The sequence below is a fragment of the Bos javanicus genome, chromosome 11, assembly GCF_032452875.1.
Source record: "Bos javanicus breed banteng chromosome 11, ARS-OSU_banteng_1.0, whole genome shotgun sequence".
NCBI classification, from domain to species: domain Eukaryota; kingdom Metazoa; phylum Chordata; class Mammalia; order Artiodactyla; family Bovidae; genus Bos; species Bos javanicus.
In genome coordinates, this window is record NC_083878.1 from 12,097,730 (window position 1) to 12,124,555 (window position 26,826).

Below are 26,826 nucleotides of genomic sequence, written 5' to 3' on the forward strand. Positions count from 1 at the left end.
GTTTCCTTAGAAAATTATTGTATTTTTTTTAGCTAAGTTTACTTCTTTTGTCTCTTAAGCTTTATGGTAGTTTTATAAGTGCTTGATTGGCTACCTTCTTTTTTAAAATTTTTAATTAATTAATTTATTTTAATTGGAGGATAATTGCTTTACAGTGTTGTGATGATTTTTGCCATACATCAGCATGAATTGGCCACAGGTATACATGTGTCGCCCACATCCTGAACCTCCCTCTGACCTCCCTCCCGACTCTATCCCTCTGGGTTGTCCCAGACCACTGGCTTTGGCTACCTGCTTCATGTATCAATCTTGCACTGGCCATCTGTTTTACATATAGTAATGTCCAGGTTTTAATGCTATTCTCTCAAGTCATCCCATTCTCCCCTTCTTCCACTGAGTCCAAAAGTCTGTTCTTTACGTCCGTGTCTTGCATGTAGGATCATTGGTACTGTTTTCCTAAATTCCATGCTGTTGCTACTGCTAAGTTGCTTCAGTCGTGTCCAACTCTGTACGACCCCATAGACAGCAGCCCACCAGGTTCCTCTGTCCCTGGGATTCTCCAGGCAAGAATACTGGAGTGGGTTGCTGTTTTCCTCTCCAATTCATGAAAGTGAAAAGTGAAAGTGAAGCCGTTCAGTCGTGCCCGACTCTTAGCGACCCCATGGACTGGAGCCTACCAGGCTCCTCCATCCATGGGATTTTCCAGGCAAGAGTACTGGAGTGGGGTGCCATTGCCTTCTCCCCTGAATACCATATATATGTATAAATATCAGTATTTGTCTTTCTCTTTCTGACTTGCTTCACTCTGTATATTAAGCTCCAGGTTCATCCACCTCATTAGAACTGTCTCAGATGCATTCCTTTTTGTAGCTGAGTAATATTCCACTGTGTGTATGCACCACAACTTCCTTGTCCATTCATCTGCCGATGGACATCTAGGTTGTTTCCATGTCCTAGCAACTGTAAATAGTGCTGCAGTGAACATTAGGGTACATGTATTGCTTTCAGTTCTGGTTTCCTCAGGGTGTATGTTGCTTACGTTTTCCCATGAGATTTTTACTTTCCTGTGTTTTCTTCTTATCAGTTAGTGTTGTTTTTTTTTCAACTTAGGGAATTCCCTGTAACATTTCTTGTAAGTCCACTTTAGTGTTGATAAACTTCTTTGCCGTGCTGTGCTTAGTTGCTCATTTGTGTCCGACTCTTTGTGACCCCCGTGGATTGTAGCCCTCCAGGCTCCTCTGTCCTTGGGGATTCTCCAGCCAAGAATACTGGTAGCCATGCCCTCCTCTAGGGGATCTTCCCAACCCAGGGATCAAACCCAGGTCTCCTGTATTGCAGGCAGATTCTTCACAGTATGAGCCACCAAGGAAGTTAACTTCTTGAGCTTTTGCTTATTTGGAAAACCTTTACCTCATCTTTAATTTTGAATGAAAAACTTGCCGATTAGAGTAATACTGGTTGGAAAAATTTTCCTTTTAGCAATTTGAATATGCCATGCCACTCACTTATGGCCTGTTGAGTTTCTTCTGATAAATCTGCTGGAAGCTTTATAAAGATTTTTTTTTTAATATAATAAGTTTTAAACTGTGGAAAATTCTGAAAGAGATGGGAATACCAAACCTATATGCAGGTCAGGAAGCAACAGTTAGAACTGGACATGGAACAACAGACTGGTTCCAAATAGGAAAAGGAGTACATCAAGGCTGTATATTGTCACTCTGCTTATTTAACTTCTATGCAGAGTACATCATGAGAAATGCTGGGCTGGAAGAAGCACAAGCTGAAATCAAGATTGCCGGGAGAAATATCAATAACCTTAGATATGCAGATGACACCACCCTTATGGCAGAAAGTGAAGAAGAACTAAAGAGCCTCTTGATGAAAGTGAAAAAGTTGGCTTAAAGCTCAAAGATCATGGCATCTGGTCCCATCACTTCATGGGAAATAGATGGGAAAACAGTAGAAACAGTGTCAGACTTTCCTTTTTTGGGCTCCAAAATCACTGCAGATGGTTATTGCAGCCATGAAATTAAAAGACGCTTGCTCCTTGGAAGGAAAGTTATGACCAACCTAGATAGCATATTCAAAAGCAGAGACATTACTTTGTCAACAATGGTCCGTCTAGTCAAGGCTATGTTTTTTCCAGTAGTCACGTATGGATGTGAGAGTTGGACTATAAAGAAAGCTGAGTGCCGAAGAATTGATGTTTTTGAACTGTGGTGTTGGAGAAGACTTTTGAGAGTCCCTTGGACTGCAAGGAGATTCAACCAGTCCATCCTAAAGGAGGTCCATCCTGGTTGTTCATTGGAAGGACTGATGTTGAAGCTGAAGCTCCAATACTTTGGCCACCTGATGTGAAGAGCTGACTCATTTGAAAAGACCCTGATGATGGGAAAGATCGAGGGCAGGAGGAGAAGGGGACGACAGAGGATGAGATGGTTGGACGGCATCACTGACTCAATGGACATAAGTTTGAGTGAACTCCGAAAGTTGGTGATGGACAGGGAGGCCTGGTATGCTGTGGTTCATGGGGTCACAAAGAGTCAGACACGACTGAGCGACTGAAATGAATGAATGAATGAAGTTGTTTTTCTCTTATTGCTGTTAGAGTTCTCTCTTAGTCCTTACTCTTACCATTTTAATTATAATGTGTCTTGGTGTGCTTCTCCTTGGTGTCATCTTTCTTGGAAGTCTCTTGACTTCTAGACCTGGATGTCTGTTTCCTTCCCCAGCTTGGGCAAGTTTTTCAGCCATTATTTTTTCTGACCCTTTTCTAAGTTTTCTGACCCTTTCTCTTATCTTTCCCTTCTGAAACTTCTATAATGTGAACATAATTCCACTTAATGTTGTCTCAGATATCCCTTGAGGTATATTCACTTTTTTTTTTAAGATTTTTTTTTCATTTTTCACCTTTTTCCAGGTGATGTCCATGTTTTTCTTCCAGCTCATTGATTCTTTCTTATATTTTAATCCAATCTGCTGTTGAATCCCCAAAGTGTATTTTTCAGTGAGTTACAACTGCTGTTTAGTAGTTTCTTATATTTTCTATCTTTTTGTTGAGGATTTCACTGTATTTATTCATTCTACTCCTGAGTTTGGTGAATATCTTTATGACTGTTACTTTAAACTCTTTATCAGGTTGGTTGCTTATCTCTGTTTCATCAAGGTCTGTTTCAGGGCATATGTCTCCTTCTTTGGTTTTGGAATATGTTCCTTTGTCTCTTCGTTTAGCCGGACTCTCTGTTTGTCTAAATGTGTTAGGTGAAACAGCTGTCTCTCTCAGTCTTAAAGGAGTGTGCTTTATAAGTTATGATCCGTGTGGCCTGGAAGCACAGTCTTCCCTGGCCACCAGAACCAGGTGCTCACAGGCTGTCCCTCATGTGGACCATGCATGCCCTCCAGTTGTGATGGGACCTTCGCTGCTTTGTGGGGAGAGTGGAGAGTGGTGCACTTGTCCGGCCTGGTTTTGATGTTAGAAATTTGTTTTGAATCTTTATATCTTACTGTGGTATATTCAGATGTTATTGCTTATTTCTAAATGTCTAGACAGAACTTTAAAAATCTTTAGAAGTAGTGAACAGTTTAGTTTGAGAATGTATTAGAGTCATCAGAAATATTATTTTTGAAATATTGGAAGATAGAGTGCAAAGAACCATTTAAGATGATATATTATTTGTGAAAAAGTGGCCAGTAATACCTACAGAGAGTAGGGTTGTTGTGAGGATTGACTGAAGTAATTTATATAATGTTTTGTCATAGTGCTTGGCACTTACAATCCTACCAGTATATAATAGTTAACATTGTAGCATTCTGACTGTGCTTTTTTTTGCAATAAAGATGAAATATATCTTGATATATTTTTGATAATGTACCAAAAAATGGTAATGATACCATCTATTGTAAACAAACAAACAAAAATCTATTGAAATAAAGCAATATTGAGTAAGACATAGTTTGAAGAAGCAGGGCCTATGATTTCTGCTTTGTCCTAAGGTTACTTAGAGCTTCTGCATTCTTAGAATACTTCATTGTTGCCACATTTCTGGCACATCTCATATTCTAGTTTGTTTGTTACTTTTCTTAATTTGTTTACATACTGTTAGTTATGTAAACTGCAAGGTTGCTACAAAGGATATGGTTTTCCACTAATCCACAATCCCTGTTGTGTCTGCATGTTGGATATTGCTGTTTCTCATCTTATTTGTGCAGGTGCTGAGGGAAATATATTATTGCTTTTAACAAGTGTGTAATAAAAATAGGAAAATGGAAGATATACTGTCAGGACCACATGTTTGGGAAAAAATAATGACAATATAGTTAATTGTAAAAATGAGTAGTAGTCCAGTATATCTGTTAAGAGAATACACTTTAATGTGCTGGCCTGCTTTGCTGATTCCCTGTATCCACTAACCCCTGCTGGCTTTGCATTTTGCATTTCTGTTCTTGATGAAAACTGGTCTGCTAAGGATAAATGTAGTCAAACGAAAAGTAAGTACCTATATTTATAAACAAGTGGCAATAAAGGCAATAAAGACAGTTGACAGAGTTGAATGAAAGCAGTGTGACATGCTTTAGGTATTCTATTTTGCTTTTCTCATTCCTAGTGTTTGATCTTTTAAGTCTATCCATTGGCAAAAATTTATTATGGCTTACATTGATTTAGGATCTTAAATTTTTTTTCTTTTTCTGATAGTATAAAAGTTTTGTTTTGAAAATTTTTGCCTTAATTATCAAGGTTTACCTATCTTTTCAGGTCTTCTTGAATATCTACTTTATGTACTTGTTGCTTTTTCAGCCACCGCTTTAACTATGTGCGAAGTTGCTATTAACCCCGAATAGGGAATGTACTTTCCCCCATTCCGTGTCTGTAATACCAAATTCTACTTTTCCATGAGAAGTAGTTGAATCTCACCTCTTCTGTACTTATTTATCTTTTACTTATTTATAAGAATTTTTAATTAAATATGCTACATGTCAGTTAAAGTATAATTGACATATAGTGTGATATATTGAATACACATACACAAACACACACAGACTCTTCACTTAATATTCCATTATTAAATTTAGAGCCTTTTCTCTCAGAAAAATGATTTTGAAAGTCAATTTTATTCTTCATTCTTCCCCACTGTCCCTGTTAAATCTGTCATTTGAAAGAAAGTGGTATATTTTAAACATCATATTTGAACTCTCAGTACATTGACTTGTTTTCTGAGAATGACATCCTTCCACATTATCACAATAAAATAATCACAGTCAGGAATTTAATATATAACTTATATACAAATTTTCCCAGTTGTCCCAATATTATAGCAGTTTTTTCTTTCATTTTTTTCCTGCAATCATATGTAGACATGTATCACATGTTGCATTTAATTTTTATGTATATTTATTCTCCTTTAATGTTCTTGTATTTAGGTACATATGGTACACCCCCATGATTAGATTCAGGTTAATAATTTTTGGCAAGAATATTACAAAAGAAGTATTATGTTCTTTTCAGTGCATCATATCAGGAAGTACACAGTTGATTAAGGTGGTGTCTACCAGATTTCTCTACTGTTTTTCACCTATTGGTTTTAGAATTGATTGATGATTCTTTCCTGAATCATGTATTACTGTGGTGATTATAAAATAGTGATTTTTCTATCTTTACCATTTGATTCACATTGATTTGTTGGCATTCTTCTAAAAGAAGAAATTTACTTTTCCCCCTTTCCTTTTTTTTGTCTCCGTGTTGGCACTTATATGTTTTTTTAGTATACAGCTGCTTATAGTCCATTCTTGTCTTTCATTTTGATTCTCCATTTGTTCCAAACTTGAGTCTCATCCATTGTGTTCTGCTGTGTCTCTGTCAGTTCTGAGCATCTCATTCATTGTCTTGCACAGGATGGGTTCACTCCAGGTTTTGCCCCAGCCCCAGCATTAGCTGTTTTGTCAAAGACTTCTTGTTCCTTTTACTGGAGAACGGTATTTAGAAACCAAGATACGGGCATTGGGTGTGCTCCTTTTGTGGACAGAATTAAGAAATATACATACTACACTGGCAGAGATATTTTTATAAATTGTAAGTTAAGTCTGATGCTTCTAATTCAAACCTGATATCATAGCTCTTCCTCTTCTGTTGCATATTTGTGTCTGAGAATTCTGGTTCCCAGAGTATTAATATATTTACTCATTTGCCTAATTATAATGCCCAAAATAGTTTCAGAATTTCTATGCTTATACCACTAAAAGTAGTAAACTTACTAAGTTCAAGATTTCTTTGCTGTTCTTTTCATCTTAAATGCAGTGGAGCTATATTGTTCAAAATGTTTTGTTCAGATGTTTGTTGGCTATTTTAGTTTCTCGTGTGTGCTCATTATCCAATTTATATATTCTTAGGCTCATTGATTTCTTTTTGAGTAATTTTTGGAGGTTCCCTATCCTTATTAGTTTAATTTTTTGACTATATAAAATATGAACATGGTTCAAAAGGCAGAGTTATATAAGACAGTATGTTCACTGAAATCCCACTCTTCTCTTTATCTCTCCCTCCTGATCTTACCCACCCTTTGTAAGTAATCAATATTGTGAGTTTGTGTTTGTGGCGTGTATACATACTCTTTCTCATACCTTATATAACATTAACAGCATAATGCATATATATATGTTTTGTACTTTGTTTTTTCATTTGAAAATATATCCTGAAAATAATGATTTTTATATCAGTTCCTGGAAATCGTTCTCATTCTATTTTTACTACTAAATTGTACTCCATTTTTGAATGTACCACAGTTTATTCAGCTAATCTCCTGTATGTAGGAATTTAATGATTTCTAATCTTTTCCTGTAAAAGTATAGTGTTTCTGTTATAGAGCTATTTTAATTAGCTCAACAAAATACTAACAATACCAGGTACTGGCAGGGTGCAGGACAGCTGTGCATTTGCTGTAAAAATGCAAAATGGTTCAGTCAGTTTGGAAAAGAGTCTGTTAGTGAATTTATAAAGTTGAACATACACTTACCATGTGACCCAGCAGTCTCACTCCTAGGAATTTACCCATTATGTTTACACAGTAACATCTACCTGAATTTTTATAGCAACTTTATTCATATGTTGCAGCAAGTAGAAGCAACCCAAGTGTTCTTCAGTGAGTGAAGAGATAAAAATGAACCGTGGTATATCCATAATTAGAGTGTCACTTTGAAGTAAAAAGAAGTAAACTATAGATACATGAAACAACACAAATGAATCTCAGATACTTTATGCTGAATGAAAGAAGCCAGATTCAAAGGTTATGTACAGTATGAGTCTCTTTATATGACATTCTTGAAAAGGCAAAACTCTAGGGACAGGAAATGGATCAGTGTTTGGCAAGGGCTGAACATTATGGAGTAATTTGACTACAGAGGGACATGCCGGAAATTTTGGGGGTGGTGGAACCTTCTTTTAAAATCTAGATTGTGACAGTGATTATAGGATTAGATGGATTGTTTTAGAACATAAAGTTGTTCTAGAAAGTTGTCACTAGAAAGGATGAATTTTCCTCTATGCAAAATACCTTAAAACTTAAAAAAAAGTTTTATAGTAAACCCTCAAACCTGAAAATTGTTTTATATATAGTTGGAGATGTTTCTTCAGGGTAGGTTTCTAGATTGCTGATTCAAGGGATAAATGCATGTGTAGTCTTGTTGGATAATGTGAAATTCTGCTCTATAGAGGTTGAACCATTTTCTGCACCTCCCCACTACCAGCCATGTATGAGATGCTTATTTTCTTACAGCTTCTTTCAGGGAGAATTTTGTTAAGTTTTTTATTTTTTGCCAGTTGCATAAATGAAAAATAGTATCTCTGTATAGTTTTAAATTTGCATTCCTATTACTATGGGTGAAATGTGGTATCTGAGAAGTTTGAGAGGCATTTGTATTTTTTTCCCCAGTAAGCTATCTGTTTGGTTTTTTTACCCATTTTTTTCTGATTTTTTTTCCCCTTCAATTTTTATGATTTGCTTATATATTAGGGATATTAGTTCTTTAAGATTTTATTCTACCTACTTTTGATCAGCTTAACTTTTCCTCCCCTTAGAACTTTTATATTTAATACCACATTCATGCTAAATTTCCTTTTTGCCTGATAGTTTAGAGTTTCTTAGCATACAGTCTCTCTCTCTCCAGTTGCTAAGTCATGTCTGACTCTTGCGACCCCATGGACTGTAGCCTGCCAGGCTCCTCTGTCCATGGGATTCTCCAGGCAAGAATACTGGAGTGGGTTGCCCTTTCCTTCTCCAGGGGATCTTCCCAATCCAGGAATTGAAGCCAGGTCTGCTAGACCTGGCAGATTTTTTACCGACTGAGCTATGAGGGAAATCCTAGCATACAGTAGACCATTGTTAAATAAAGATCAGTTCAATCTTTATTTCCTAAGTGTTCAGGTTCAAGCAGAGAATTCTTAAAGGACTCTCATTTGATTTGGTCACAAGGTTTTTTGTAATGCCTCAATAAGGAGAAATGCTGTTATCTTTCCTGATTTTCTTCTGTTTAGTGCAAACATGAATTAATTAAGTGGTAATCTACTTAGGGATTTTTCAGGAAGAAGTTGAGTAATTTGTGAGATGCTCAATAGAAAAAAATGCTGTACTTTTAGGGTAGGGCTCTGGTCAGGGTATTCTTGAGTGTTCAAAGGCTTAGAATGTTTTTTATCCTTTTACTCACCCTAGTGACTTAGAGTCCTATCTTCTAGTTTGTTGGTGTGTCTGTGGTGTTAGTCCAGCTCTATTAGAGCTTATGTCCAAATGAATTTTACCCTTTTTTTCCTCTGAAATTTGTAAGTCAAATAGTTCAGAAATGCACACTGGTAAAAAATGTCTGCCAGGTACTTCTTGGCTTCTGGACATAATATAGGCAGTCACAGTTGATCTTCTGGATTCAAAGGCAGTACCCCTTTAGCTAATCATTTGTTGTTTTCTCTCTTGAGAAACATACCTGGTACATTTTAGTAACTTGAGAGTCAAGTAATTTTCAGAAATAGGTACCAAGTCCCTACATTCATTTATCAATACCAAGAAACCAAAGTACCAAAATTCTGTTTTATGTTAAGTGGTAATCAAAAAGTATTTTTAAGATCAAGAATGACCCAAATAATTAGTGAGAAGCATATCTACATTTTTTACAAACTTCTGTCATACTCTTTTTGGAAGGTCCACCTGCTTTGAAAGAGTTCATGAGAAAAAGATAAATGATGTGTGTGTGTGTGTGTGTGTGTGTGTATCTCCCGGGCCTACTTAGAGGGAAAGCAGGTAGATTTATCTGATTGTTACCTGCAGATACTCTTTCCCCCACCTCCGTTCACTAGTGAGTCTTTGAAGTTATGGAGAGAGCTAAATTCTAACTCCTTTTTTTTGAGGGGGAAGGTTGTGTTATAAAACTATTAAGTGAATATATCTGATAAAGCTTGAGTGTCATTATTTTAAAATAAAAATCTCCTTTAAAAAAACTAAATCATTTTCCTATCATTTATGAGACTAACTTATCCACTAGCCTTTCCATTTTCAGAGATTTCCTTTGACTTGAACTAAGATATATTAGAAAACAAGAAAAACGTATCATAAAACCAAATCCTGATGTTTTGCAAGAATTTTCATAATGAGAAATACTCTTTCTTTTCTTCTTGATATCTAATATTCCCATTTCTCCTCTGAATCTTTATATCTTATCTAATGTATGTTGTGTACAGAGGTTCATAGACTATTTTTTTCTAGGTGCTTTTCATTAATCCTATTTATAGAAAGGTTAGCTTTTCTTTTTTTCAATATCCTCTGTCTCCAGACTCTTTTTGCCATCTATGTAGTGGCATCATGTGACAGCTGGTGTATTGATGGATATAATGGTATTTAACAACAAATAGTCTATACACAATAATTAGGAATAATTGCTTTGACTAAAGCTGTTAATTTTTATCATAAGTATATAAGATTGAAACAGTCAAATTAGCCTTATAGATTGGTATCTAATGGCACATATCTCTGGTGGGTATGTGAATGTATAATTGTTGAATGTAGTTGTTGCCTTGATGATATCTCTCTGTGGATGTGGTAGGCCAGTCATCCATAGATTATTTTAACAGCTTATTATTATCTGTTAATTTAAAATATATCCAAGTTTTCTTAATTTCATGGGCTTCTCAAGTGGTGTTAGTGGTAAAGAACCTGCCTGCCAATGTAGGAGACTTAAGAGATACAGGTTCGATCCCTGGGTTGGGAAAATCCCCTGGAGAAGGGAATGGCAATCCACTCCAGGATTCTTGCCTGTAGAATACCACGGACAGAGGAGCCTTAAGTGCTATGGTCCATAGGATTGCATAGAATTGGACATGATTGAAGCGACTTAGCACTAGCACTCTCTTAATTTATATAATTTATATTGTGCTCTCCTTACCTGCCACCTTACCGGCCTCCTGAGAAACCTGTATGCAGGTCAAGAAGCAACAGTTAGAACCAGACATGGAACAATGGACTGATTCAAAATTGGAAAAGGAGTATGTCAAGGCTGTGTGTTGTCACCCTGCTTATTTAACTTATATGCAGAGTACATCATGTGAGATGCTGGGCTGGATGAAGGAAAGCTGAAATCAAGATTGGTGGGAGAAATATCAGTGACTTCAGATATGCAGATAACACCACCCTTATGGCAGAAAGTGAAGAGGAACAAAAGAACCTCTTGATGAAAGTGAAAAAGAAGAGTGAAAAAACTGGCTAACATTTTTTCAACATTCAGGAAATGAAAATCATGGCATCTGGTCCTATCACTTCATGACAGAAGGATGGGGAAACAGTGGAAACAGTGATAGACTTTATTTTCTTGGATTCCAAAATCACTGTAGATGGTGACTGCAGCCATGAAATTAAATGATGCTTGCTCCTTGGAAGAAAAGCTATGACAAACCTAGAAAGCTCATTAAAAAGCAGAGCCATTACATTGCCAACAAAGGTCCATCGAGTCAAAGCTGTGGTTTTTCCAGTAGTCACATATGGATGTGAGAGTTGGAGCATAAAGAAGACTGAGCGTCGAAGAGTTAATGCTTTTAAACTGTGGTGTTGAAGAAGGCTCTTGAGAGTCCCTTGGGCTTCAAGGAGATCAAACCAGTCAGTCCTAAAGAAAATCAGTCTATTCATTGGAAGGACTGATGCTGAAGCTGAAGCTCCAATACTTTGGCCACCTGATGCGAAGAGCTGACTCATTAGAAAAGACCCTGTTGCTGGGAAAGATTGAAGGCAGGAGGAAAAAGGGACGACAGAGGATGAGATGGTTGGATGGCACCACCAACTCTATGAACATGAGTTTGAGCAAGGTCTGGTGGATGGTGGACAGGGAAACCTGGTGCACTGCAGTCCATGGGGTTGCAAAGAGTCGGACATAACTGAGTGACTGAAAAACAACAAATAGTGTGCTCTCAGGCATACATTTCTTGGTTGTGTGTGTGTTAAGTCACTTCAGTGTGTCTGACTCCTTGCGACCCTATGGACTATAGCCCACCAGGCTCCTCTGTCCATGGGATTCTAGGCATGAATACTGGAGTGGATTACCATGCCCTCCTCCAGGGGATCTTCCTGACTCAGGAATTGAACCCATGTCTTTTATGCCTCTTTCATTGGCAAGCGGGTTCTTTACCACTAGCACCACCTGGGAAGCCCGGATTTCTCATTTACATAATCTAGAATTTTACCTACTATTTGGTCCTTCCTGACAATAAAGAGGTTTGAAGGGACTCTCTTCAGAAACTATAGGGAATTAGGCAGCTGCTGTCCTTGGTGATGAAATTATTTCATGTGAATTCTTAAGGAAAACAACTAGTTAAAAAAGTGGGATAATCTTAAGTGCATTGTTTGTGACTACTGTTGGTATGAAGATAGATCTGTTTGAACTAGAAAAATACAGACTGCAGTATCTTAATGTCTTGAGTTCCTGACTGCCATGCAGAGGAAATGTTTAACTATTTTAATCATGTTTCTGTATCTCAGAAAGAAAGCCCTTATGAAAGGAAATGACAGCGTCCTACCACAAAGTTATCTCTTATCAGTTATAGTCTTAGTCGATAATGATTTGTCAAAGTTGGACATGTGTAAAATGCAAGGGCTGTGTTATTTACTTTGGAAAGGAAAAATTAGATGAAGCTGATAAAGACGGAGTCATGGCTTTTGTTAGGAGACAGAAACCATTAAAGGCAGTCATTGTTAGCTTAGGAAAGTGTCCTTGGACCCCTCCCTCTGTCCCAGCTGAGACCTAAACCTGCTTGAATCATTCTTTGCAACTTGAGGGGAGGGAGGGACAACTGAGGGGAAGAAGAATGAAGACAGCTCCGACAGAGATTTAGCATTTTAAATGGGGAGCAAAATGTGGACCTTGAGGCAGACTATTTATTTGAGTCAGAAAACACTGCCTTTTGTTCTGGTACTCACTCCCATTTATTTCGGTTTTTGAAGGTTCATTTCTTATCCTTCCAAACATGTAGCATTCCTTCACGTACAGTGTACGTTGCTCTCCTCCCTTCACCTTTCTGTAGATGTGATTCTTTTTCATTAGTGGAAGCAGAGAAAACACATTTAGCTCAAAGCAACATGAGTCAGTGCATGCTTTACATACCTTTCTCCTCACAGCACTCTTCTGGTTTCCTCACAGTGTTCCTAGTGTTCCTCACAGAAGGGAGCATGAAGGAAAAATCATCTCTAAATAGTAGACTATTTGGAGGGTGGAAGTAAAGTTTGTGAACTTAAGCCCTGTTCTGCTCCTTTTTATCTTGATTTCTGTGTACCACCTTCAAGGCAGGAAAGCATGTCCTTAGGAGGACTTAACTGGATTATGATTTCAGAGGCTAAGAAATAGCCCCCTTGACAGCCCTCCTGCGTCAGAGTACTTTAAACAGTTAGAAGCTGAATGTCAAGACAGCCTCACAGAGAATAGATTTGGTTGTAAATATTTGGTGGAGATGACAGAAAAGGCCTTTGTCTCTTCTCTAATTATATCTATTTTTAAGTTGGTCCAGAAAAACCAGTCTTCCCATGCCATTAGTAAAGGGCCCCATTAGGTTATTTGTCACAGATTTCTTGGGAAATTGTCCCCTAAGGTGGGATGTTCATTCTTTAAGGATGGGTCTGACATGTGAAAGGGCTAAGACTTTGACTGAGCAATGGCTAGAAGCAGTTTCCTTTTGAATGAAAGGCTTTGAGTTCAAAGCAAAACAAAATAAACTGTATGAAGAACATAGAAACAAAGTTGTGATTAAATTTGTTGTTTAAAATTAAGTAGAATGTTCTTAATATTTTTAAAGGTATATACTTCTAAAAATAACTTTATAATCATTAATTCTAAATAAAAGGAAAAAGTTTAATTTTCCACACAGATCAAAGTAATTTTTTAATGCATTTCTGTTCTTGTCTTTTTCATGTACACATGTAATTTTTAGGTAATTTAAATACTATTGTAAATATAATTTTATGGGAATTTTCTGTATTTCTTCTTTTGAAGTTGTTTTTCACTTAGCTACAGTTTTCACTAGTAGGCTCTGATTTTCCGGAAAAATAAAATAAATTTCCTTGAAATCTCCACTTCAGAATCAAAGAGGAGCGACTGTAAAGGTGCTTAATGTCGTAGTCATTTTAAAGAAGAGGGCCTGTAATGATCACCTATTGCCCCTTGTTGTGTTAAGATGAAAATGAATGTCCATTTGTATCCTTAAAGTTAGAATTTTTACATGCTTTTTAATCATACTTTTCTTTACCTACATGGTGCCTGTCCATGAAATGTTTTACTTAGTAATTTGGCAGTGCTCACTAACTCTTCTAGATTTTTTTTTTTTTAAGTAAAACTGTGCTTTGGCCATGGTGTAGGATCTTGAGCACCTTATCAGTCTTTGGAGTCACAAAAACGTTTGTTTGGAGTGCTTATAGATACATAATATATTGAGTGAGATTCCCAAACATAGAGGTTTAATTTCTGATCTCATGGATGCAAAGCAAATAAACAGAATGGTCAATAAATTTGAACCAATACATAGAGACATGTGATGGTTTTGAAGGGAAAAGAAAGTGGATATTATACTATTGAATTAGGATGAATAGATTTCATTAGAAACAGCATCTTGATGAAGAATCAGTTCACCCAAAGAAGATATGAGGTTTACTTTTATGAAGTAAAGGAAACTGACTTTATAATCATGAATCAGCCCAATCCAATTTAGATGTGCCTGCTGCTCGTATTCAGATGAATTACAGTTACTAGTGTTGTACTAAAAACTTTAGTCTTTGTCTTTATTTAGTCTTTAGTTTTTATTTTAGTCTATATTTTGACTGCTGTATTTCTTCATGTAGTTGTGTCTTTTCTTTTTTGTTCTGTTTTGCTTAATACTTGCTTTCTAGTGTTTCCTTTTATTCTTATTAAATTTATTTAGGTCAACTAATATTTTTCTTTTTCAGATGAGGAAATTGAGGTCAAAGAACATTGTGACTTATTCATCATCACAATTGTAATGCATCAGTTTTAGCACTGTGACTGTATTGCAGTTCTAGTTTTTTGTTTTACTTTCCTTGTTTGATGTCTAGGATTAATCTGTATGCATTTTTCATACTATAATTTGTTGATACTCTAGATTTGATTTTTCTATTCATTATCTTATTTTTAAAAATATCATCTCCCCTCTCTTCTTGGAGTATTTCTGTATTTGACTGCATGCAGTCTTAAATATTCACAGATTCTAATGCCCTTTCCTGCTTTTTTTCTGCAGTCTCCAAGTGTATCTCTAAAAGCATATGCAAGACCAGAGACACCTGTTACTCTTCTCTGTTATCTGTTCTTCAGTTCTGTGTCCCAACCTTGGTGATAGCCTCACTGTTTTTTAATCTATGACTGAAATGCTAAAACTAGGTTTCTTGAAGCATACTTTGTTTTGTTTTAACACTTTAGTATTAAAAATGAGTGCTATTGCTCTTTATAGCTTTGTTTGAATATTTTGTGACAATTTTGGTTGTTTTGCAGGTACCTGGCGCCCAAGATTTGGTTGATTTCTCTCCTGTTTATCGATGTCTACACATATATTCTGTCTTGGTGAGTCTTTGGCTTTGCCTAATAAAACTTTACATTGAATTCAAATCTCTGCTTTCTCATATTTGATAGTTTTTCTTATTATTATTAAGGAATAAGAAACTATTATTAAGGAATTGTTATTGTTATTCAGTCACTAAGTCATGTCTGACTCTTGAGACCCCATGGACTGTAGCACACCAGGCTCCTCTGTCCTCCACTATCTCCCAGAGTTTGCTCAAATTCATGTCTGTTGAATCAGTGATTCTGTTTAACCATCTCATCCTCTGCAGCTCCCTTCTCCTTTTTTAAAGGAATATCATTTATTAAAAAATAATCTTTTCATTTCTTCCTGAATCTTTTATTTATCTTTGCCATGTCATATGTGGTAACTAGTAACATTAATTTCTGTCAGTCATCAACAGATTATTAGATTATAGCTAAAAATAGTGACACACAAATTTGAATTTCTACTGTTAATTTAAAAATGTGTTATTCATATAACAATAGCCTATCTTCAAATATTAAAATAAGATTTTTTATTCCTGATGGTAATTACTCCTTTGTCATGTAACACATATGGAAAGAGGAACTTCTCTGAGGAGAAATACTGTGGATATCAATGTCATTCTAAGAAAGGCGCTTTATCCTTCATGGTAATATACCTACATGCAGACACACAGATACATACAATCAGTAAAAAGATTAAATTCTAAAGTATCATCAAAGACAAATTGATTAGAAAAGTCCATTATCAATACATTTTATAGCAAAATTCAGTGAATCTTCTATCAGGTTTTCAGTCTATTTGAATATGTCTTATTGCCTAGTGTGTTATCCATATTCTTTCCTTATATATTTACCAAAGTATCATTACTCCAGATAGTTTGGGTGGACTTTATAGCCTGAAGTGTTTTTGGTAACCTCCAGTAGCTTGAGAGCTTCCCTGGTGGCTCAGAGGGTAAAGTGTCTGCCTGCAATGCAGGAGACCTGAGTTCCATCCCTGGGTCAGGAAGATCCCTGGAGAAGGCAATGGCACCCCACTCCAGTACTCTTGCCTGGAGAATCCCATGGGCAGAGGAGCCTGGTAGGCTGCAGTCCATGGGGTCACTAAGAGGTGGATATGACTGAGCGACTTCACTTTAGTAGCCTGAGAAAAGAACTGAAAGCTTCTTCTCCTCTTCCTCCTCTCACTTGTTGCTGTCTGTTTCCCTTTTCCCCTCTCCCTCTTTTCTCACCCTCTATTCCTTTTCTCTGTTCATCGTTCTTTTGTATAAAAATGGGGCTTCCCTGGTGGCTCAGCTGGTAAAGAATCCGCCTGCAGTGCCAGAGACCTGGGTTTGATCCCTGGGTTGGGAAGATCCCCTGAAGAAGGGAACGGCTACCTACTCCAGTATTCTGGCCCGGAGGATTCCATGGACTGTATAGTCCATGGGGTCACAGAGAGTTGGACATGACTGAAGCAAGGTATAGATAAAATTGTATCAAAACATCTAAAATAAGTTGACTACTTCTTTTTAATATCATGTGTATGAAAGTCACTCAGTTGTGTCCGACTCTTTACTACCGCATGGACTGTAGCCTTCCAGGCTCCTTCATCCATGGAATTCTGCAGGCAAGAATACTGGAGGTGGTAGCTATTCCCTTCTCCAGGGGATCTTCACAACCCAGGGATCGAACCCAGGTCTCCCTCATTGCAGTCATATGCTTTACCCTCTGAGCCACCAGGAGAATTAAATAAATTATATACATCTTAGTTTGTGACATGCTTTTTTTGTCATTTCATACAAGGTCCCCTGCTGTATTGTGTTTTATCATGGTTTTTCCATTCATCCCCTGTCCATAACTCCACTTGTCTCTCATCCCCAGTTATACTAACTCTATTATGTTTAACATATGATCGTGGTTATGGTTTTGAAAAGTATATAGTAACTTTGTATTTGATTTTAACTTATTCAGATAGTATTGTCTTATGGACCTAGTTCTATTTCTTATATCTTTTGTTTAGTCCTATTTTTAATATCAGTTCCTCATTATAGTTTGTATATTTAGTTCATTGCCTCCTGCTTATATGTGATATTTAATTGATCCCATTTGTATTTGCTGTGTTTTAATTATCTATTACCTTAGTATGTGTTAGTCATTCAGTTGTGTCCGACTCTTTGTGACCCCTTGGACTGTGGCCCACCAGCTTCTCTGTCCATGGGATTCTCCAGGCAAGAATACTGGAATGGATTGCCATTCCCTTCAATCAACTCTTAAACTGCCTAATATATTCTGTTGTAACAAATAAATACCCTCCTATGGACTTGTAAGTTTCTATACTTTAGGTATGAAATTCTTGGTTGTAAGGTATATGTATAATATTTAATTTTACCAATTTCTAATTTCTGATAACCTGATGGATATTGATATCATTTTAATTTGCATTTCTCTGAATACTGGTAACATTATACTTCTCTTTTTGAACCTGCTGCTACTACTGCTGAGTCGCTTCAGTCGTGTCCGACTCTGTGCGACCCCATAGACGGTAGCCCACCAGGCTCCCCGTCCCCAAGATTCTCCAGGCAAGAACACTGGAGTGGGTTGCCTTTTCCTTCTCCAGTGCATGAAAGTGAAAAGTGAAAGTGAAGTTGCTCAGTTCTGTCCAACTCTTAACGAACCCATGGACTGCAGCCCACCAGGCTCCTCCATCCATGGGATTTTCCAGGCAAGAGTACTGGAGTGGGGTGCCATTAATCCTTTAAGATTTTTCTTCTCTGAACTGCCTACTTTTAGTCAGTTGAATTTATAGTTAAATTTTGGGAAAAAAATGATTACTTCATAATACTAAGTCATCCCATTTATGGAAGAATAAGGCCTACTTTAAAGTTATTTAATTAAGCTTTATTTTTCTCTGTTAATAGTCTTGGGCACTTTTTGTTTAGTTACTAACAGAACACTTAGTTTTTGTTGCTATTTTCTGCTTTCATTTCTAAAATTATTGCTGATATTGAGAAACAGTATTGGTTTTTATAAGTTAACCTACATCTGGCAACCTGCTCAATTCTTTTGTTAGTTATTATAGTTTGTTTTTTGGTTTATGATAGGTTTTCTGTGTGGTTGATTATAGCATATGCAGATATTTGTTTCTTTTCTTCCTAACCATTTATCTCTGTTCTTTCTATTGTGGTGTTGTATTGACCAGGATCATCATTACTTTGCTGTTCAGTAAAGTGATAATGGATCATCCTTCTCTGATTTCTAAATTCAAAGAGAGTATCTAAAGTTTCTCCATTAACTGATGTTTGCAATAGGATTTTGGTAAATATTCTTTATCTAGTTATTCTTAGACTTATATTTTTTTTTATAAAAACATAAATGAGTATTGAATTTTATTGAATTTGTTTTCCAAATATATTGATAAAATGCTGTGGTTTTTATTCTTTAATTCATGAAGGTGATGGCTTTCATTGGTAGATACTTTTGATAGTAAACAATTCTTTTATTCTTAGATAAATCCAACTTGTTAAGGATGTAAATCACTGCCTTTCTTTAACTCCCTGTGGAATTTGACTTCTTTTTGTCTATTTTATTTTTAATCTTTTTTGTATTTATGTGTATGGCTATGAGTAACACAGGCCTAGTGTTGTTCTTACTCTTCTTCTTTTTTTTTTTTGTATTTTCTTGTGTGGTTTGTAAGTCAGTGTTATTTTAACCTCATTAGAATTGTTGAACATCCTTCCCTTTTTTTGGTCTTACGAAATCATTTATGTAACATAAAAGTTATCTATTTATTGAAAGTTGAGTAGAAATCACATTCAGTAATATGCATTTTTCATTTGCCACATACTTCCTCCTCCTTTTTCCCATATTATCTTACTTCTCTGACGCACTCCAGTATCCTTATCTGGAAAATTCCATGGACAGAGAAGTCTGCTGGGCTATAGTACACAGGGTTGCAAAGAGTCAGACATGACTGAGTGACTAAGAGCATATGTGTCATGATTTTGTTTACTCTCTTCAATAGTATGTATAGCTAAAAAACCATATTTGCTTTTTTTTTTATATAAAATTTTAAGTTTTATTATAAGCCTCATAATTATAAATCAAGTGAATATTTCCTCATAAAGTATAGGAAAATGGGTAGTTTGTTTAATGTTATATCCTCAGTACCAACAAGAGTTCTTGGTGTAGGTACTCAGTAAATATTAGTTAAATCAATAGATAAATAAGTAGTACGTGAAGATGGATAGGGCTTCCCTGGTGGCCTCAATCAAGGACTTATGCTTTTACAAAATTATAATCTGTCAGGAAATAAGTTACAACATTTGAATGACTATAATATGACAGCACTATATCTTATCACTGTGTGTATATTAATTCCTCAAGTGAGAAATCTAGTAGTGATTCATAAGAGTACTAAAGTAATTTGTTTACATAGTAGTGGTGTTAAGCAAGTTACCCAGATCTCAGCTTTCTCATATATAAAATGTGATAATAATGTTCAGTTGCATCTTACTCTTTGGGACCCCATGGTCTGTAGCCTGTCAGACTCCTCTGTCCATGGAATTCTCTGGGCAAGAATATTGAAGTTGGTAGTCATTCACTTCTCCAGGGGGTCTTCCCAACCCAAGGATTGAACCCAGGTCCTCTGCATTGCAGGCAGATTCTTTACCATCTGAGCCACCAGAGAAGCCCAATAATTACCTACTTAGTGCAGTTATGGTATGGTATGAACGTTGCCTGGCTTAGTGCATAGTTGGCATTTAATAAATGGTAGTTAATATGTCAAAAAGTATGTGTCTCTGATGCTAGTCATGAGACATGTTATAGGTATTTTTCAAAGTATATGACAAAGTATAGACATGTTGATAGAGATTGTAGTTTCTGCCATCAACATGCAATCTTTATCAATTATTTAAAATTCACACATTCTTAAATATACAGAGTCTATATAGTCTTAAATTGTAAGAACAAAAAAGAGGGCCTTAAACTGCCCATTTCAAAATACATTCAATAATATTGAAATATTTAGTGTTTGTTAATTTTAATGTGGGGCTTCCCTGGTGACTCAGATGGTAAAGCATCTGCCTGAAATGCTGAAGACCCGGGTTTGATCCCTGGGTTGGGAAGATCCCCTGGAGAAGGAAAAGGCAACCCACTCCAGTACTCTTGCCTGGAAAATTCCATGGACAGAGGAGCCTGGTAGGGTACAGTCCATGGGGTTCCAAAGAGTTGGACACGACTGAGCAACTTCACTTTCTTATGGCAGAAACAAGCCTCTTTCCCCATTTGTAATGTTTCTTACAAGTTTTGAAAAGGTACAACCTTCAACTAGGGTGGTAAGAAGTCGGCTATGTATTTTTTGGAATACATGTTTAGTTTTTAGATGTTGCTGTACTCGACCTATATGGACTTTAAATAAGAACTCAGTTATCTCATTTGCTAAAACAAGAGCCAAATCATGTATAACTTCTAGGGTTGGATCTTTTCACAGGTTTTTGGGGGCCATAATCTGTCACTTTTCTGTATTTGTTTCCTTATTCTCAAGTCACTAATTTGTATTATTATGTGATAAAAGGTAGTTCCTCATATTGTTAATGACAATGATATTTAAAAATAGATTACTTAATATAAATATTTGTAACATAAGTATTTTCTTATTTCCTGATGTAGTTCATATTAGCATTTTACTTGTTGTTATTTAGTCTCTAACTCGTGTCTGGCTCTTTGTAACCCCATGAACTGCAGCATGCCAGGCTTCCCTGTCTTTCACTATCTCCCAGAGTTTGCTCAAAATCATGTCCGTTGAGTTGGTGATACTATTCAACCATCTCATCCTCTGTTGCCCCTTTCTCTTCCTGCCTTCAATCTTGCCCAGCATCAAGGTCTTTTCCAGTGAGTTGGTTCTTCACATGAGGTGGACAAAATTTTGGAGTTTCGGCTTCAGCATCAGTCCTTCTAATGAATATTTTGGGTTAATTTCTTTTAGGATTGACTGCTTTGATCTCCTTGCAGTCCAAGGGACTTTCAAGAGTTAGGCTTGAAGAAAAGATTTAGGAATAGAGAAATGAGGAGTGAGGAGAAAGTAAACCTTCTCTTTCTCATTCTTTTCCATTTCTATACTTGTCTCGACTTCTTCACTTTTCATTCTTTCATCAACCTAGTGTATTTATCTTCTGTTTATACGACTACCCTGAATCTGTATGTTACTGGACTTTTTAGCAGTTTATGACTTTGATAGTTTACAATCTAAAACTAAGTTAACTGCTTAATCCCTTCCTATTTTAATAACGTATTCAGATCTCAGATCTTCCAAGTGTTACCTCTTAGGTGTCGTTTTACTTCACCTTCTCCTTTCCTAAAATGATTGCTCTAGTTTAGATTCTCATCAAGATTACTGAAAACTGTCTCCTAACTGTTCTCCCTACCTTGTATCTTAACCCCTCACTCACTTCTCACTGTAGTGTGTTAATAATCTATCATATAAATCTAATCAATGATGTCTGTGTAAAATGCTCTAATTGGTCATCTGTGGAGTAAAATGTAGAGGTATAGAAGAAGACCCAGCATATGAAAGCATAGTAGGTTTTCCATGTCCAGTCTGCTGTTTTTCTTGTGGTTCCCACCTTCCTTTACTGATACTGAAATGCTTCCGGTTCATTGAATATACCATGCTGTTTCACGCAGCTCATCCTGTCTTCATGCTAGTGCTTCTGCTTGAATTACTATTCCCATTCTATTTTACAGATTCATATTTATTTGCTACTCAAGTCCTCTAGCAAATTTTCCTGATGTTTCAGGTTAAGCACAGTGGATGCTGTTTCTCTTTGCACTACTATAGAACCTGGTGCATATTTACATTAGTGCTTACTATATTATATCATTGTATTCTCAATAGGCATTCTTTTTCTGCAGTAGACTATAACAGTCTTAATACTTATAATACTATAGCACTTAATTCTTAGTATTAGTAGAATATAATGCTAAATACAAGTTTTTTTATTTTGAAATATAACTACCCTCCTTTTGACCTGCAAATGAATCCAGTATCCTAGTCTCGGTCAGTGTTATACAATATCAGAGCTGGGGCTTATACAAGGGAAAACAGTTCTATTGGTGTCCAACGGAAGGATCATAACAGAAGTAACAAAAAGTTCTAATATTTGTCATTTACAATAGTGTTTATCTGAACTTTTGGCCTGGAGGATAACAAGGCACACTTTGAATAAACATGGCAATATTTATTATTTTTAGTGAAACCGACCTTCCATTCACCCCCCTTTTATGGCTGTGCTGCTTATAAATTCCCAAAGGATTATTTGAAAAATCCTACTTATATCTGCCAGCCTTATCAGTAGGGCAGGAGTTCACGTATTGTAACAGGAGGTCAGATTTCGGTCATGGTCTTATAGATGGGGCCAAGCACCTGTAAATTCTTCCTTTGGTGACTAAAGTGAAGTACAATATCAAACAGGCTGTGAGACTTTTCTAGGAAGTGCTGAACTTTGGCAGGAAGGGCAAACTTTGGCAGGAGGAGGGGAGGGAAGAAAGTGAACAAGGGTCAGATAGTGGTTAATTGAGACTTGGTCCCTGGTGTGGTAAGGCAAATGGAAGTGTACAAAGCAGAGGTAGGTATATTTTATAGAATTGTTTTAAAGAGCTTCAAGTGTTTAAATCTTCCTGTACAGTTGAGAAATGGGCAGGTAAGGGATAGGATATAAGACATCTCACAGTCATTAAGGATAATTTTTTAGGAAGGGAGAAAATAGCATAAACTAAAAATTTAACTGGAAGGGAAATGATGAAGAATAATCTGAGATTCTTGTACATTGTGTAGTTTTAGTTTAAAAGATGGATAGTTGTCTAATGAAGACAGAAACAAATCTGTCTTGCAGATTTTTAAAAAACATCTCATCAATCCAGGGATGTCTGCCATGTTTATGGGCTTCAAGCCTTGAATTCCAATCAACTTGGACAAAGATTTGTACATACTTCAAGCTTTTCTATGTACTATTCCATCTTTCTGACTCTTCTTCAGATTCGTTGCTCACTCACCTTTCTCTCACTTAAAGGGTGTATATATGCCCCATAACAAGGATCTTGGGTATCATTAAGATACTAGGGGAGCAAATCTGTAAATATAACCATAACCCCTAGTTTGTGGGCCTGATTTATAATCTTCTTGTGGTATATTGGTTGTCAGTGATCTATATCATCTGCTCATTAACAATTTAAAAAACTACCAGATTAAAAAATGTTGACAAATGTATACCTTTGATTTATGTACTTTTCTGCATGTGTATTACACAATAATGAAAAAAATTATTTTAAACATTTCTGACTTCTCGGGCCTAGGGATAGCAATTATAGCAATATATGGATTTTTTTTAGTAGGCAGTAACCCCTCAGTATTACCTAAATCATCAAAACCTTAGTTTAATATAATTGTCCTTTAGTCAGTAAAGAACACTGTGAAACTGCCTAAGATATAAGGAGAGAAGAATGCTATTGTGCAGTGAATTCATTATTATAAAGGCAATATAATACTACAAATGTAGTATTTTTAAAAACTCTCTTCAGTAGGAGGCCTCTGAGAATTAGATGAAAGCTGAGAACCCTTTCCCCAGATAAGATGTGCATATGTCCATGTACTTTGTATTCTGCTTAGAATTTCAGAGGCTTCCCTAACTCCTGAATCTCATCCAAAGACCTAAAAAGAATAATTCATCTAAAGGGAGCTACAAGTTGAGTTAGATTTCAGGTATCTACTGACTATAGACCTATGCCCCAGAGTAACTTATCCCAATTCCATTTGAGTATCCCCTTTTATAAGCCCCCTAAGGACTCCCTACCACCTTGTCTTTTTCTTAGACTTGCAAACCTTGCCAAAATCTAACTTTAAAAGCATATTTCAAAGTAACCTTATTTCTTTGTCATAAATCTTTATTCCCTGGGAAGCCATTATACATGGCAAGTGAGTGGACCTGTTTTTCTGTTAAGAGTAAAGTTAACATCAGCATCTAAACTAATAGTTTTATTCCCCTGAATTCTTCAGCTTAGAAGGATACAGAGCAGAGATTTAGAAATAATATGAAGACTGTAGTTAGTAGTTTATCTTCCTGAATATAACTGTGGTAAATTTCAGAATATGTTACCTCTTACTTGTATTTAACAGTATCTCTTTTTAAGTATTTGGCCATAATTAGAAGAGGTGAGTCAGCAGCAGAGTTAGAATTTACCCACAATCTCTTTAAAGTCCTTCATTCATGATCATTGTTGACGCAAGAGATGGGGGAAGGTTGGGTGGGCAGAAACATTTCTGGAACATGTTTCTCCCTTTATAATCTGAGGATTTCTGCTGGTATGGTCTGTACTGGCAGCTGGGAGAACTTAGAAAATCCATGGTCATGTAACTACAGATTATACTAATAGTAAGGAAAGGATTTGGAGAGTGGAAAAAGGAAAAGCTATAAGCAGTTGTAAGTGACACAAGTTTTCTGAGCTCTCAAGGGAATTATTTAATGAAATCAGTTAAAGAACTTTGTGGTAGCAATTGGCTATTATATAGAAGTACTTGAGGAATAAATATTTGAAGAGTCTGAAATTTTCAATTAAAGAAAAATGATTAGTTTTGGCATTCTTAAGGTTAAAGATCCTTTTGAGTAGTGGTCGTTGAAGTGTTGTAGCTTATGCCTGTATTTATAATTTTATCATCTTGGATTTTATCTAATACTTTGTTCAGCAGTCTCATAGTGCTATATGCAAATTTAACTACATCAAATAAGTGACTCATTCATATGGTAAATATGAGGGAAACACCTTATTTCATAAAGACTAAGCTCACTCTGAAATAGTTGTTTTTTTGCTACCAGAGGTAAGGTTTTATGTTTCTTATTTCTGTAGTTTTATCAAAAAGTACTTTAACTGCCAAGTGAATTTAGTAGAGGGCTTCCCTGGAAGCTCAGTGGTAAAGAACCCGCCTGCCAATGCAGTAGACACGGGTTTGATCCCTGGGTCGGGAAGATGCCCTGGAGAACGAAATGACAGCCCCTCCCGTATTCTTGCCTGGGAAATCCCTTGGACAGAGGAGCCTGGCGGGCTACAGTCCATGGGGTTGCAAAGGAGTTGGACATGACTTAGTGACTAAACAACAACAAATTTAGTAGAAACAATTAGATCATAGACTTAAAGGAAATCAGAAGGATGGGGTATATTTTTGATGGTCAGATTTTTTTAAATTGTTATTTTTTAAAATGAAACCCCCTTAAAAAAAAAACAAAACATCTCTGCTACACTTTGATTTTAAGATAATTGATTAGCAAATGAAAAAAAAAAGATATTCAGGTATTAACCTCACATAGCTTTTGACAGTGCTTCTCACAGATCATTGACCTGGCAGTGTGTGTGTGTTTGCTAAGTTGCTTCAGTCGTGTTGGACTCTGTGCAACCCTACTAACTGTAGCCTGCCAGGATCCTCTAGCCATGGGCTTCTCCAGGAAAGAATACTGGACTGGGTTGCCATTTCAGTGAATTTGATAAATAAAGCTCTGACTGATTATTTAGTTTTCATTACAATTGATTGTACTTTTACAGTAGCCTAGTTTGTAAAATCTATTCTGATTCTACTTTGAACAGTTGATTTGTATTAATTTATATAGCTGTAGTAAAAATCCATTATTTAAACTCTTTCAATTTCTTACAAAGAAACTTGAATTTAAATTTTGGTTTGGATATAAATACAAGTGCAGTCATTTATTAATATTACTGCAATGGTAGAAATAAAAACAAATGGATAAGGCCTATATGCAAAATTCTTGGTGCTTAGAGTTAGTGGATAAGGTTGTTTTTGTTTTTCTCCTTGTTTGACATTCGCAAAGATGGTGGTACAGAGAGAGGGAAATATCAGTTGATTTTGCCTGTCACACAGAATTGGAAATTGTGGATATAGAATTTCAGCATTGTCAGAGGCAAATAGGATCTAAGTCTCCTTACAGTTGTTTCTGGAGCTGTCTTTCTGGGGAACCCCAGTTTTATCAGTTGATCTGTTTTTGTTTTTTTTTTTTCTGTTTTAAAAAAAAGGAGGGGAGACCTATTTCAAATGTCTTTGAAACTCTGTGTACTTTATTTATGTCTTGGGTTTTTCACAGTTCACACTAGTATATTCAAGTATATTCTGAGATCTGAAAATAAAAATGTTATATTTCACTCAAGCAAACATTTCCTAATTCAGTGGAATATGTATAGATGATCAGGATGTCTCCTGATCATCAAACTTTTTGGTGATCAAAAAATTTATAATTTGATCAATCTAGAGAAAAGCTCCTTTGTAAGAGACTCTGAAGAGGTCTGTTTTTTTTTTTTTTTTTAAATTCATTATGTTTAGTTGAAATATGTATACTTACTTTGGGAAGTAAGAAAAGAAAGTTGAATTTTCAATCAAAAAGCCTTCCAGAGAACCATAATTTGAAATGAGTAGGTACTATTTTCAAATCTTCATACTGTTAGAATAGAGCTGAAAGCTTTCCTGATTGTTTCCATGGTGACCTTGAATACTTCTGAGCAATAAGAATGTATTAAAGTATTTTCTTTAGAGATATTTTTTAATGTGGAAAGTTTTGCCCTGAAATACTTGGTGACTCCTAGTCCATCTTTGACACTTAACAGATTGTCTCATCACTATCCTGCCATATCTCACTGCCTCCTGGTTTTACTGACCTACCAGTGCCTGGTGAGGGTAGATAGGCATAAGCACTACATAGATCATAGCGAAAAGCTGAGGGTGAGCTC

General features: G+C 36.1%; 1 protein-coding gene across 4 annotated transcripts in view; it reads left to right on the forward strand.

The window, feature by feature from the left end:
* The window catches only part of EXOC6B (exocyst complex component 6B), a 765,919-nt gene that overhangs the window by 318,164 nt on the left and 420,929 nt on the right, over positions 1 to 26,826 (forward strand). For all 4 annotated transcript variants that reach the window (XR_009739314.1, XM_061431936.1, XM_061431937.1 and 1 more), the window contains exon 8: positions 15,010 to 15,078. Coding sequence is in view for 3 of the 4 variants with exons in the window: in XM_061431936.1 (XP_061287920.1) it covers positions 15,010 to 15,078 (69 nt within the window). In the remaining variant the exon portion in view is untranslated. The remainder of the gene's footprint in view (positions 1 to 15,009; positions 15,079 to 26,826) is intronic.